This window comes from Asterias amurensis, chromosome 9 (assembly GCF_032118995.1).
Source record: "Asterias amurensis chromosome 9, ASM3211899v1".
NCBI lineage: Eukaryota > Metazoa > Echinodermata > Asteroidea > Forcipulatida > Asteriidae > Asterias > Asterias amurensis.
In genome coordinates, this window is record NC_092656.1 from 4,086,292 (window position 1) to 4,101,686 (window position 15,395).

At 41.3% G+C, this 15,395-nt stretch overlaps 1 protein-coding gene across 1 annotated transcript; it reads left to right on the forward strand.

Annotated features, from left to right (window-relative positions):
- The first annotated feature begins 7 nt into the window (after window positions 1–7).
- LOC139941473 (regulator of nonsense transcripts 1-like) lies at window positions 8–15,316 on the forward strand. The gene is made up of 21 exons (XM_071937994.1): window positions 8–551; window positions 1,345–1,493; window positions 1,945–2,034; window positions 2,601–2,810; window positions 3,149–3,361; window positions 3,697–3,866; window positions 4,213–4,311; window positions 4,464–4,572; window positions 4,789–4,996; window positions 5,903–5,973; window positions 6,125–6,272; window positions 6,759–6,890; window positions 7,205–7,348; window positions 7,861–8,074; window positions 8,373–8,490; window positions 8,905–9,204; window positions 9,626–9,800; window positions 10,111–10,201; window positions 10,686–11,038; window positions 11,451–11,582; window positions 11,823–15,316. Exons 1-21 carry the CDS (start codon window positions 360–362, stop codon window positions 11,925–11,927), a joined length of 3,423 nt encoding a protein of 1,140 aa, XP_071794095.1. The 5' UTR covers window positions 8–359; the 3' UTR covers window positions 11,928–15,316.
- Window positions 15,317–15,395: the final 79 nt, after the last annotated feature.

The following is a 15,395-nucleotide window of genomic DNA, read 5'->3' on the forward strand; positions in this document are numbered from 1 at the left end:
CGATGTCGTGAAAACTGTAATTTTATCTCCATGGGATAAAAAAGACTGTATTTCACGAAATGAAAGTGTACAATTTCCTCGTCTGGGATGAATTAACAGGAAAAAATTGCCCAAAAGTCTCCTTTTAAGAAAATTATTTTTGAGTGACATCATCGATTCTTGTGCAGAACGCCTACGTCATCAAAAGGCCACCGAGCATTTTGCAATGCGCGCATGTTCCACGCATTGCTTCCAAAACGAAACTTCTACTTCAACTAAAAAACAAAATTGCTGCAAATTTCCATCACAGCGGAGAAATATAACCCATCATCTGTGGGATCAGTTTTGTTTGAGGGACCTTGGAGTAGGTAAAGTGAGACATGAGTGTCGATGCGTACGGTCCGAGCTCGCAGAGCTTGACTTTTCTGGACACGGAAGACGGCGAGTTACTGGGAGCCGACACGCAGGGGACGGATTTTGAGTATAATGTAGGGGACTTCACCCTGCCGTCTCAGACGCAGACTCAAAGCCAGGCATCACAGCTTGATGTCGTGTCTCAGAGTCAGAGCCAAGTAAGAATCATTGATGATTCACACTATAAATGATCAAATCCACATGTGTTAGCTGTATATCTGTATATATTTGTAAATTAGATCTAGCTCCTTTTCAGTAAGTTTTTAAAAGTGATTTTCCCAGAAAATCAATGGAAATTAATTGAATTGAATGAAGAATGCATTACGTTTTAGCATGCGTGTCATTTGCTAACATTATTTATGTCACACTGTTTTCATGATCATCGTGGCTGCACATGGGATTACAAACTCTTGCCCAGTTCCTACATGCATTTGCGTGCTGGCAATAGATCTGAGACATTGATGGGCGCACACAAACGCAACGCATGCACGTTCGCGGAGTAAACTGGGTGACTTGGTCTGTTGGACTGAGACTAAGTGAGAGAAAGTATATTTGTTTTACACCCAGTCATACAGTTCCAGTTGAGTAACCGGGGCGCTCGCTTACTCCTTGGCAACAAAAAATTTACCTTTGCACTTCACAGTCAGGTACATCATTTAACACTGACAGTTCATTATTGTGATTCGTCTATTATTATTATTTGAATATATAAATTACAACACCCAACTACAAAAGTTGCCCTCAGAAGTCCAAATAGTAATAAAAAAATGAAAAAAGTGCAATTTGTAACATTCACAATAATGTCATGATTTTAATTTGTAGTATAATAAGCCAATGTTTTAGGATCTTGGTCTCTTTGCGTAGTTGGTGAGGTACCGGTAGTGTTGAAGTCGATGCAAGAGTGGTTAAGTTTTTGCATTAACTACATTGTTATTGCTGTGGTTTTTCCAGGTTGGGTTGTCTTTGGATGCAAAGCCAGTACAGAATGGCTTTGTTGAGGACAACGTTGCAGCTACAGTACAAACACTGAAGGACTTGACCTTTGAAGAAGATGAAGAAGAGACGTATTACACCAAAGACCTACCTGATCATGCATGCAGGTAAAGACAGGGACAAGCTTCTTGTAGCATATCTGGCCGATATTCACGAAAGCAATCTCTACACTTACTCCTGTCTATCTAATCTTGAGAAATGTTTGGTAATAGTGATGTAGGTGACAACCGGCTTACTATGTCAATCTTTTGAGTTTTCTAAGATAATGAAGTCTGCATATTGCTCAGATAAACTGTATTTCTAATGTTGCTCTTAAGCATCTTCATTCAAGTCTCTTCGTACTTAATTGTCTTGCATGTGGTTTTCCTCGTTTAATTGACAGAAGTGCCATGATTGGCCATTTTCATTTTTGCAATTGTGTAAAGAGCCGCTCTAGGGATTATTTTTTGAATGGCATCAAGGCCAAGACTAAGGTATTAGAGTTCATGACCTTCATCGCCTCTTTGAAATATCATACTCATACTGATAAAATAATTAGTTTTTGACAATTTCTTATAGGTATTGTGGCATCCATGATCCATCTGCAGTGGTATTATGCAACTCCACTAAGAAATGGTTCTGCAATGGCCGTGGCAACACCTCGGGAAGGTAACACCAATTTTTAAGAGGATCATGATTGCGAGTGATTGAGGACTGTAGACCCAATTAACAATTGCTTGTCACTGGGCCAGGCATACCAATCTTATTCTAGTCCAAATAATAGTCGTTGTGAAGTGATTGTAGAGGGGAGTATAATTGAAGATTAATTAACAATAGGTTCTTATATAGCGAATCCTAGTAGCTAGATCAAGGCACTTTACAGCATTGCTATTTCTATTCAGCGGGCAAACCTTTTTTGACCATTGCTTTTTAGACAACTTTCTATAGTTTTCCAACTTGGTTGGCACTAATTCGAGCTGTTACATTGCAATAAAAAGGTATCTAGATAACTTGCTAACAAATTAACATTGATATCAATATAAACCACAAGGGAAACTGACTGGGTAAATTTTGAAATGATTTTTGGGGTTGAACAAAGAATTGACTAGAGTGGGATTTGAACCAACAACCTCCGGATTAAAGTGACGTTAATCTGGAGGTCGTTGGTTCGAATCCGACTCTAGTCAATTCTTTATTCGACCCCAAAAATAAAATTAACATTGACACACACACAGCCATATCATCAACCACCTCGTGAGGGCCAAGTGTAAGGAGGTCACCCTTCACCGCGACAGTCCCGTAGGAGAGACTGCCCTCGAGTGTTACAACTGTGGATGTCGCAACGTGTTCCTACTGGGTTTCATCCCTGCTAAAGTTGACTCGGTCGTCGTGCTGCTTTGCCGCCAACCCTGTGCCACCCAGAGCAACTTGAAGGACATGAACTGGTATGTCAAACCATTTTTTATCGTCAAAAGGCTTTTTTTTTCTGTCAGCCTTGGTTTGGTTACATTGGTACAAGGGCCAATTTTTTTATAAAACTGTTTAGCAGAAAAAAATTCTTAACAAATTGCTTTGCTCAGCAAGAGAATGAACAATGTAAACATAACGTAATGTTTGCTGGTAACCTGTTTTTGCTTAGCAAGATTTGTCTTTGCTTAGCAGGTTTTTGTGCTTATAGGCTTTATGAAATTGGGCCCAGATTGGAGAAAGGTCTGATAAGAAACCCCCAAGTACCTAGTTGGACCTTGGACCCATGTTTGGATTTAATGTTTTTGCTTTCCAGGGACCCAACCCAGTGGCAGCCTCTGATTCAGGATCGCTGCTTCCTCAGCTGGTTGGTCAAGGTCCCCTCGGAGCAGGAGCAGCTCAGAGCCAGGCAGATCTCGGCCGCTCAGATCAATCGACTGGAGGAACTGTGGAAGAACAACGCAGAAGCCACGCTGGAAGATCTGGAGAAACCAGGAGCTGATGAAGAGCCTGCTTCGGTCATGTTGAGGTGAGGAGGGCAGGGAGGAGAAGGGGATTCACTCAATTCAACACATTTTATGGCAATGTGTACACATGAAAAGCTCAAAACATTAAAGATGAAACTTACATTGTTTAAAAATAACTTGCAAAAAAATGTTCACACTTTTTTCCTAAGTGCAAAATGTCATCGATAGGCTTAATACGCGTGTTTAACATTGATTCATGATGCAACGCGGGCATTACACATTGATTAAGAAAAACATGTAGCTGTATCTCTTGCATACAATGGTAAGTCTTCAATAATTTAACTATTTTATAGCATTCCGTCCAACAAAAACTCCTCTCCAATCATTGCCTACTTAGATATGAAGACGCTTACACCTATCAGAACATCTTCGGTCCTCTGGTGAAGATGGAGGCAGATTATGATCGCAAGACCAAGGAGAATCAGAATCAGAGCAACATGTCTGTACGTTGGGACATCGGACTCAATCGCAAGACCAGGGCTTACTTCAATTTCCCTAAGAAAGAAGGTACAGTGCAGTGCAGAGGTTGTCCCAAGTGTTGTAGCTAGTGTTGTAGCAAGACCAACTTTAGTGTTGGGCTCTAAATCCAATTTAGTCCACCAAGGGCGAGCAATTCACCAAAATGTTTCACGAATGGTTGTCATCATTGCTGAGATGCTATCTGAGGGAAATCTGTGCACGGCAGCACAGTGTATTTTGCTCGAGTGCTGGGGGAAATTTGTTTTGTTCTGCACGAAAATGCGGTGTTTTTATTTCGGGGCCATATAACTATTTAAATAATTCCACACCTCACTAACTTCCTAGGCAATCTATTTTATAAAATGTTTTGTTCTCTGTACCCCTTCTTGGACAGATTTGAAATTGATGCAGGGAGATGAGTTGAGGCTGCGCTACCTTGGTGACTTGCAAGAACCTTGGTCAGGAGTGGGTCATGTAGTCAAGATACCAGACAGTATCCTTTGTGTTAATATTAAATACAGTATGGAGTTTACAAAGATTTGAGTTTTGTTTGTTATTAAATAGCATAAAAAGTCTATTTAGACCTACACCATGTATACGTAGAGTGATCTAAGATGTAGTTTGGACCTTAATACAGTCGATCAGATTATGGAGATGAGATTTGTGTTGAGATTAAGATAAGTGCCAAAGTACCCGTCAACTGCATCAACAACTTTGTGGTGGACTTTGTGTGGAAATCCACATCTTTTGACAGGTGAGGAACATACTGGGTTTTGGTTATTTTTACAAGCCTGTTATTTCATCATTGAAAGGGCAAGGCCACTTTCATGTTGATAAGGGCACTTCCATTTGAAAATCTTAAAGTCTTTGTGAAACTTTTGAAGGGCACAAAGGCCAAGACCTGATGCTTATCACCCTGATGGAGTGCTTATAGAAGCAGGTTTCATTTTCTCGATTGATCAACCCTCAGAATGCAAAGTGCCCTGAAGACGCTGGCAGTGGACGAGACGGCCGTGTCTAGTTTCCTGTATCATAAACTCCTTGGTCATGAGGTGGAGAACATGGTGATCAAGAGTAACCTGCCTAAGCGATTCTCCGCACCCAATCTCCCCGAGTTGAACCACTCTCAAGTGTCTGCTGTGCGCATGGTGCTCACACGCCCTCTTAGTCTTATTCAGGTAAGTGCAATGAGCTGTCGCGAACGCAGAACCATGGCAGGACCTGCCAACTCTTCCTGATTCTGCAGAAAGTTCCTTGAAACTAAACCAATCTTTCCAGGTTACAACGAACACATTTGGAAATCCCCCTGATTAGGGAAACCTTTTCCCTATCATGATGAATGCAATCGACCGATCCGGCCTATCAATCAAACTGTGCGCGTTCACCCATTTGACCAATCACAGCAATGATTGTGGTCGGACAAACTCGGTCATGCGTGCGCGTATATTTGGCACGCGCGGAAGAATCGTGCAGAATATTATTGGGAGTGTTCGTACACATTTCTTGCTCACGCGTGCGGTGGGCGGAGCTTAGTGGAAAGCCGGAACGGTCCATTCCAAACATCTCCCTGATTGTTGTGCACAATCTCTCTGATTGCAAGATGCAAATAATGGCAACTCGGCCATGACCACAGACATTTATTTTTAGTATCAGATATGACTAGCCTAAAGCTTGTTTGAACATGTCATTATTGTGTGGCCATGTTTTAACATACAATATAAACACGGTGAGGAGTGTTGGAAGCATATGCACGACGTGCAAGCTTGCACAGGCGCTAACTTAAGTGAAATGCAATCAATACATACCGGTACTCAATGTACATAGTATATTTGTGTACGCACAATTGTTGAGCATAGCATTTAAAGCAGAGCCTGCAAACATGTTAACAGACTCCCAAATAATGCTTTTTAACTAATGGGGCATTGATGAATGGGAATGAAAGAGGAGTTCAGACACTTCTACAATAACAAAAATGTGTCGAAAACTTATACACTTATAACAATATTAGCCAAGTCTGGTCGTATGGTGATGGTTATATAGTTGTGAAAGTTTAAATGCTTTATGTACATTGCTGATCCAAACAGGGCCCACCTGGTACAGGAAAAACTGTCACATCGGCCAGTGTTGTCTACCATCTTGCCAAGCAAGGACAGGGGTATGTAGTCTTGACAAATTAATCAAAGTTTGGTCTATTGTTGTTGTGTATGTATTGTTCCCATACATAGGAAAGACAAGTTTCATGTTTTTATCATGACAATAATAATACTGTGAAGTGGTGTTTGATTGGCTGTTTTTGTTATTTCTAGGCAAGTGTTGGTGTGTGCACCCAGTAACATCGCTGTGGACCAACTGACTGAGAAGATCCATCGTTCTGGATTGAAGGTGGTCAGGATATGTGCCAAGAGTAGAGAAGCTATCGAGTCACCAGTCTCGTTCCTCACACTCCACAGACAGGTCAGTTTGACATAGGGGACAAGTTCGCGCAGGGATAATGGTTCCTGCCATCGATTTCAACAAGTTCTTCCTAACTTAGGGTTAATCTTAGGACTTAGGACGAGTTCAGTTCTGTATGCGAAGACAGTAGGACGCATTTAACCCATCCTAAGTTAGGACGGGTTACTCGTTCGAACTCGAGATAGGATTAATGCTAGCGTTTCGTGAAATCGACTGCTGAGTGGTCGTTTAGTGACGTACGTATGGCATGCTTACAGAGGTTGAAGTGCGGATGACTCTTGTTATGTCAGCTAAGGGCGACCTGCGACTTTTGCAATTATTTTGTTATAACTGGTCCACTCTGCACTGTGCTATGAAACTGGCCGTTGATAAACCAGCGATGCCACCATGCCCGTTAGATTGGTTCCAAAGTGTACAGCCTCCATTGCCTGAGTAGTTACATAGTTAGCCTCACTCCATTTCTGCCTGATTTTTTTTAAATGTTAGGTGCGAAACATGGAAGGGAACGAGGAGCAGCAGAAACTACAAGCTCTGAAGGATGAGATCGGAGAATTGTCCAGCGCCGACGAGAAACGCTTCCGTGCGCTGAAGAGGAACAATGAGAGAGAACTCCTCCAGGTAAATCACCGCGGATAAAAATAATTGCGTCAACTGAAGAAAAGACTCAAAAGTCTTTTGAGACTTTAAACGTCAGTATTTTTAAACACAAATAATCCTGGCTTAGCAGAGAAAGGTTAGCAGCCAAATTGACACATCTTGGGCGAGCATTTTTGGTCCACCAAGGGCGAGCGGATCGACAAAATTATTCATGTTTAATTATGGGCCATCATTACTGAAGAACAAGTTCAGGCATGATGCCAGGTTTTTAAACTGTCGCATAAAATTGTGAGTCCAGGGTAGGCTGATTAATGATGATTAGTTTTTCAATTCAGAATGCTGATGTGATATGCTGTACGTGTGTGGGAGCAGGGGACCCTCGTCTTGCCCGGTTCCGATTCCGAGCCGTTCTCATCGACGAGAGTACGCAGGCCACGGAACCCGAGTGTCTCATACCGATTGTGCTCGGATGCAAACAGGTACGAATTGGACTTTCAATCTCTTAAATTGGAAATGGATTAGTGTATTCTTTAAAGAGATAAAGAGGGGAATCAGCTGCTGACTAAGAGAACCTGTGATATCAATGGGGAAGAAAAACAAAGTGACTAGCCCTATGTTCTGACCCTAGCAGAGTCATTGTCGAAGGCAAATGACAACCAATACCAGGCTCGATACTTAACAGAGGCAACAAAGGCGATTGCCTCCATGCCCCCTGGTCATTGCCCCCTGGTCATTGCCCTTGAAATGCTCCAGTAGAAATTTTAAGTTTCCTCATAGGGAGCCCTTTACCAAGGAGAAAATGCCTTGGTGCCCTTGCCCTTTCAAAAAAGTAGCATACAGGCCTGCAACATACAGCCCCACACTTGATGGAGAGTATACGGGGTGTGGGAAAGGGTTAGAAGAAAGTGGTTGTTGTAAAACAAAGGAAAGGAAACAAAACCTGAACGTTGAACTTCAAGTCAATTGTATTTATCCAACTGTCTTTGTGCAGGTCATCTTGGTAGGGGATCATTGTCAGCTAGGCCCAGTGGTCATGTGCAAGAAAGCGGCAAACGCCGGCCTCTCACAGTCGCTCTTCGAGCGTCTTGTGGTCCTGGGCATCCGACCAATCAGATTGCAGGTTCAGTATCGTATGCACCCGGCCCTCAGCGCTTTCCCATCCAACATTTTCTACGAGGGATCTCTGCAGAATGGTGTGGCAGCTGGTGGGTATAGCCAATATAAGAAATCTTGAGTCTTTAAAAAATTACAAAAGTGATGCCCGTACATTGTTGTCCCTCTTATGCAAGTTTCCTTAAGTTTTTCTTGATGTTTGTATTGGTGACAGGGCAAGTAAGTGGCGACATTTGTATGCACTTGAAGTGCAACTTAGATCTGAGACAAAGTACAGGTGCCCTTGTACGCAAAAAACATTATCGATTTTGTTCTTTTTCTGCGGGGCCAAATATCTTGCCTAGCTGTATCCTCTGTTAATAGTTTCTGTGATTGTTCCACTCCCCAAAGGTGATCGAATCAACAAGGCGGTGGAGTTTCCCTGGCCCCAGCGAGACAAACCGATGTTCTTCTATGCCACGGCTGGACAAGAGGAGATCTCCAGCTCCGGTACCTCCTTCTTAAACAGGTACCTCATTGTACTTTACAGAGAAAAGTTAAAGCGTCAACCAGCAGTTGTCATCACATGAATTCCTGCTCAATGAAATCTTACACCAAAGACTACAATCAAAGACTTGCTTTGCCGAGTTACGCATCCATGCAACACAGAGAGCAAAATGTGGTTCTTTGGGGAAAACCTGAGGGAGTTTACCGCTGTGCCTCATAGCTCAGTTGGTAGAGCATCTGCCCTGAGTGTCTCGGATCTTGGGTTCAAATCCCAATGAGGACCATTATTTTCTCTCATCCTATGTTTAATCAAAGGCTAAGTAAACAAATGTGAACCTTAGAGTAAAAAATGTGTAGACTTTATCAGTAAAACTCTTTGATTAATGAACAAGAAATCTCCTTCATTACAATACAAAGTCTTTGAATTGCTTTTCAGAACGGAGGCGTCTAATGTCGAAAAGATCACAACATGTTTCCTGCGTGCCGGCGTCAAGCCCGACCAGATTGGCATCATCACACCCTACGAGGGCCAGCGTGCGTTCATCGTCCAGTACATGCAGTACAGCGGCCCTCTGAATGTCAAACTCTACCAGGAGATCGAGATCGCCAGCGTCGACGCTTTCCAGGGACGGGAGAAAGACTACATCATTCTGTCGTGTGTCCGTGCCAATGACCATCAGGGCATCGGGTTCTTGAACGACCCACGCCGTCTGAATGTTGCTCTGACTCGCTGCAGGTTAGTTTCAGGGATATCATTTTTAACCGGAAATCCATTTTCCACCCCCCAAAAAATGTTTTTAATAAAAAACATTTTAAAAAACAACATATTTTTTTTTTTTTTTTTTTTTTTTTTTAATATTATTTATTCCCTGAATCAAGGTACGTTTTTGTGTTAACACGGACTCGGGCCATGTCTGAAACAAGCAGTTTCGATTACGGCTATGGTAAACAACATTGCAGAATAGGACTTCAGCGGCATCCAACAGACACGATATTTGGGCCTTTGAAAAAAATAGGAATATTTGATTGAGTACAAGGGTCGAATCAAAATGGATATGGAGTACTCGAAAGAGAATTACAAGTTAACGTACAGCCCTAGTGTCTGGTCGGTCCATATGAATCTAACCCATTATTCTGTTTGTTTGTCAATGTGTCAGGTATGGTGTGATCATCGTGGGTAACCCCAAGGTCCTGTCACGTCACCCACTGTGGAATCACCTTCTGACCTACTACAAGGAGCATAAGGTCCTGGTCGAAGGACCTCTTAATAACCTGAAGGAGAGTCTGATTCAGTTCAGTAAGCCAAGGAAGCTCGTCAACACAACAAACCCAGTAAGTGTCAGTTTGAGTTACAGAGTTTGGGTATATTTTGCTTTTTGTATGACACAAAACACAAACGTCCATAGATTTACAGTTAGATGATAGAAAGCTTAAAATTTTACTTGCTGAGGTGCTGTAGTTTTGAGAAGTTGTTTTCAAAAAACAAAATTTTTTTTTATTGAGTCTATTTCATTACATTATACTAGGTAGCTCTTGATTGGTATTTTCACAACAGCAAGACAAGGAAATAAATTTGTTTGAATCTAAGTTGCACCCTCGTACGCTTTCCTTAATACTGTTTGTGTTTTTGTTTTTCTTGCAGGGTGGTCGTTTTATGACGTCTGCAATGTTCAGCGCCAAGGAGGCCATGATACCAGGCAGTATCTATGATAGATCAGGCATGATGAATGGAGGTCAGTGCGTGCAGTCAGGACACCAGTCCTATACATAGATTGCAATGCAATATATGATACCCAAAAATATTTTCATTCTCTTATGGCCTGTTTTGTTTTTGCTGAAAGTTTTTTTTTCTCTGAACGAATTGTTACAGGTGATGCAGTTTCAGAATGAGAAATATTCAAAAACATTTTCCTTACACCAATGACAATGCACACAATGCATGTAACCTGCAAAATTGTTTGTGTGATAACTTTGGGATTCTGACAATAATTAGTTTTTAGTTTTTAAACAACTACCACATAACATTGGTGGAGTTTTTGTGTTATACCTTGAACGAAAGCTTAAAACTCTATTGTAGATCTGTAAAATAAAGCGGTGTATCTTTAAATCTAAATTTTTTGCCAAAAAATCAACCTAGCATCTTTTCTTGATTTGTTACCAAAAATTCATAATATTTTGAACAATTTTTTACAATGAGCTGTATTTAAAATCTTGCAGGATCCAGTCGTTTTGTTCATGGACCAGGCCGTATCCACGACCAGATGGGTTATATCGGGCCAGGCCCTGCCCAGTTCGCGGGGGCCAACCTCCCAGTACCAGTCAACATGTTCATGCCTCCACCCCCTCAACCAGGCAATCACTTCTACAATCAGGGCATGCCGGGGCCACCGATGGGGGGCCACATGCCACAGCAGCGGGGGAAGGGTGCCCCGCCATACTCCAAGAGGAGGGGCAAGCCACCCGGGCAGCAGGGGCAAGGGAAAGGCTCGCAACAAGGAATGGGCGGGGCTAGCCAGCCGGGCAACTCTAGCCAGAATATGTCTCAGTACAATCTCTCCATGCAGAGTCAGGTATGTAGTTTTGTTTGGTTTTTTAAATTCATTAAAATATCACACTTCTACTTTTGAAGCCTTCATATTCTTCAAGACATTTTTTTTTTTTTGAAAACTATAAGGAAAGAGCCCTTTCGAGCCTGTATGCTTTGTGTTTGAAGGGGCAAGGGCACCAAGGCATTTTCTTCTTGCTGAAGGCGCCCTATGAGGAGATTCTAGTATCTCAAGGGCACCAAGGCAATGACCAAAGGGGCATGGAGGCAATCACCTTTATTGCCACCATGAAGTATCGGGCCTGCCCTTTCCTCCAAACAAAACACAGCCATGCCCCAACTGAAATTCAAAATGTATGCGTTTATGAAATTATTTTTTCAAGTCATTGAAATGAATGTTTCTGTATTGAATAAAGTGTTTGTTGTCTGATTTTCAGGATGGGTCGATGCCATTCTCCCAGGGACCACTCACCCAAGGCATGTCGATGAGTCAACCGGGCCTATCCCAGGCTGGCTTCTCCCTGCCTGGTCTCTCCCAGCCAGGCCTGTCTCAGCCGGAGCTGTCACAGGTATTAACCTCCCTCTCTCAATTCATTCATTTCCTTGTGTATATTTATCAAATCAATGCAAAGTACTTGCTATTGATAAACACTCTATGGAAAGTTATGCGGTAACACCATGTAAAGACTATCTCTAAATGAGTTGGGGTGGTTCTGAAAAGAACCGTTGGTTTGAACTCGACGTGTTAACACCCTGATAAACAAACTCTCAATATTTGTGTTTTTATTTTTTGGTTTTTTTTCAAACAGGACAGCTACCTGGGAGAAGAGTTCAAGTCCCAGATGGATGCAGCACTGTCTCAGGACTCCACCTACCAGGGTGATCGTAACTACCAGCACGGCTTCGGTTATTAGTACCAAGCGAAGCACGGCGCCGGCAAACACGCGCGCCAAACATCGCGAGAGAATGTGTTCGAACATCCTTCTTCAAAAGCAGCCGGGGGGAGGTGGAAGAACGGCGGCGAAGACACCGAGATAAAACAAAACACGAGGATCAACAGCAAAGACGCACACAGTGGGTTCTCCTGAGAAAGAGAGAGAAACCTGGAAAAGGAAAGTGGAAGGGTGAGGAAAGTCGAGGCCATGGTTAGATCAGAAAGGGCTTTGTCTAAATGAAAACATAGACCAACAAAAGTGCACTACCGCATAATGAGAAAAAAAAAGCAAGTTGGAAAGTGTCCCTTGGGTGAAAAAGGTACCGGGTGTCATGTTCACATGAAGACAGGTTATAATGCCTAAAGTATAAAGAGATGGACGGTAACATAAGATACAACATCACACACACAAAAACATGGCAACTTATAAGTTATCCAATCCGAAAAGGCATGCACCATGTTTAAAAATAATTTCTGCAACATTTATAGTGTCATCTTGCTCATGAGGCGGTCACCAGTTTTTCGCGACAGAAGTAAGAGGTTTTATCTGTAGCTAATAATGTCCAAACATTTGTGGCTGGAAAGTTTTTCTTCTGGAATAATAAATGAATTGTATCTGGAAAGCATGCAGGTCATTACTGACGGTATTTCCCCTTGTCGATGGGTGAGGTTGTGGTAATAAAATGAATGAAATGCAAACATTGGTCAATTCCAATGCATATCTGATGTCGTGACACTACTTTTTGCATTTTAAATGATTTCAGAGGCGTGTTTCAGTCTAAAACAATGGCATTGTTCCTAGGACAAAATTCACAAGCACCAAGCCCCAAACTTGCAACCAAGTCGCTATCCGGCAAAGTAAACCAGTGCAGTTGAAGGGAAAAAGCACAAATTAATGTACCACTGAGATGTAGAACAACAAAAAGGGTTGATCAAATTTCAAAGAAGTTTCTAACCCAAAGATGTTACAAAATTAAGATAGGACATCTGTGTGGAAACAGTGTCGAAACAAGAAATACAAAATGGCTTGTGCAGTAATTACTATTTCAAAATTTCCAACTGATCATGAAACAACAAAAGCAACACACGTTTCCTGTCTTACTTTTCTAGGATCTTCACCCTAAACCACCAAGACCATTTTAAAAACGCAACTGCATGTTTTGCTTAGACCATTTTTGACCATTTTAAAATGTAACTGCATGTTTTGCTTGGGCAGAGTTTTACAAGGTCAAAATGTCCTTCCTTTGTATTATACTAGTAGGGGAAAACAAGCGGGGTTTCAAGGTCATGGGAATCGAATTACAGTAAGGGTCTTGGAGTGGAGGGTGCTGGATTTAAGAGTTTCAAGTACAAATTTCATCAAGGGTTTCGGTTTATACTCAGAATTAAGAAGTGAACAGCAATTCTTGTCAGTGTTAACATTAGCCAAACATGTTATATTTAGCATGCACAACCTTTATGATGGTGGGCTGTTTTTTTGTTGTTGCTGTAATAAAAACCTGTACAGGGCAGTATGTTTCAAGAATGAAATGGCCACAGAATGCTCACCCCAGTCCCAGTGCATTTTTATAATCTGGAACCATAAACTGCCGGACACATATTACACTGTGCTTTGCCTGACCAGAGTTTGGGGTGTGACTGAACAGTAGTGACGAGTCAGAGAGAGATCGGTCGAGATTGTTGAGTTTTAACTTTCCCTTTTTTCCCCGTATTTGAACTGAAGAGATAATGTGCAGTTAACAGCTCACTGTTGATCAGAACGAAAAGGTGTTAAAATTTATCACACATGTTTAAGACAACTTAGGGGGCCCTTGATGTAGTCTGGTATCGGAGAAACCGTGATTGGTACATCTATCCTGCACTCTTTCAGACCTTGTGGTCCCCTTAGTTTATGTTTTTGTTTCTAGTTCTTAGTAGTATGATTTATTTTAACTAAGTGTAGATGAGTTTAATTACAGGTATATGGATGAGGCATAAATTTCATTTGTACATCCAGGTTTGGATTTAAGCAAACTTGTGGTAATATAGTTATTTGGGGGATTTATTTTAACTTGAAAATAAATTTTGTTAAGCAACTATGGTAATACATGTATACTGCTTGGGATCATGACATGTAGTTGTTTTAATAGTTCTAGTTAGAACTAGTTCTTTCAGAAACGTGGTTTTTCCGAGAAATACGTACAAATTGCTGTCATGTCGGACATGAGATGGACGAACTAGACAAATCAGTTCTGAATCAAATCTTCAGTTACTAAAATTTCTCCAACTGTAATTTTTCTTGAATGAAGCATTTTTCTTTTGGGCCGCTAGGGTTTCATTGCAATTTAAAGGTTGATTCATCATTTGGCCATTCTAGCTGCATAAACGAGTTCCCACATTTTGTCACTGAATAACCATAGGACGTTTGCACTCTTCGTTGGTGTTCCTAAGCCTTTATGTTGGTGTACAATATTTGTAGGTCACAGTTATGAACAGTAAGCAGTGAACGGAGATAACACACACACAAAATAATTTTACTGGAATATTAAAATTTTTGTCAGCTTTGGTCTTATTGGCAAAAATAATTGTGAAATATTTTCTTTCGTTGCACCAACTTATCATCTGTTTTGTGATTTAACAGCAAAAACTAACTTTTAGAAGCACTGATCTGCTTTCTAGACTTGACAGTGTTCTTCTTGTTGCAAAAGTTTTAGATGCATGTAATTATTTTACAACTTCTTTTTACACGAATGCCGTTTCATATCTTTCAAATGCAATGGAAAATGTCTATATTCCTTTTGTTTGGGTTGATAAAGTGTACATGTCATGCCTACATTTTGGATGTATCCGTTAATAAAACTAGGGGAATAATTTTCAATATGCAGAGGAGATAGATATTAGTAGTGCCAGATACTTGTACTACTTAAAAGTAGTTCAAACAGCAGAGTAAAATTGTTGTGGATGGTTGATGAAAAAAAAAACCACTTCGAAATCATTGTTCGTTGGCTTGTTACTCACTCACTAGTAGTCAACACATGTGGGCTCAATGTACCTCCATGATGTAGCCAAGCACAAAATTATCATTATGCTTGCCACAATACAACTTTCATTTGTGACTGGTATCCCATTTACGATTTCTATGTGGCAGAAAACTGGTAAGCAATACCAGACTAGACTTGATGACAAGTCGTTAGGCGCTGCCTATTTGTTACCAACACACATCCTGCCGTTCATGCAATAGTCACAGTGCGACTATACACAGGCAACGGTCGAGGGTGTGTACCGTCCCTGTAACTACACCGCGCTTAACAACTACCGTCTTGACTTCAAGACTAGGGGTAAACTAATATAAAATCATATTCTTTACCCTCAAGTAATGCTATAGTTTTGGTGGTATGGGCTTTTCCGCATTTAGTTTAAACGATTTTTAGCTCTATTCACAGAGATTTACCAAGGCAGATTTATGTAG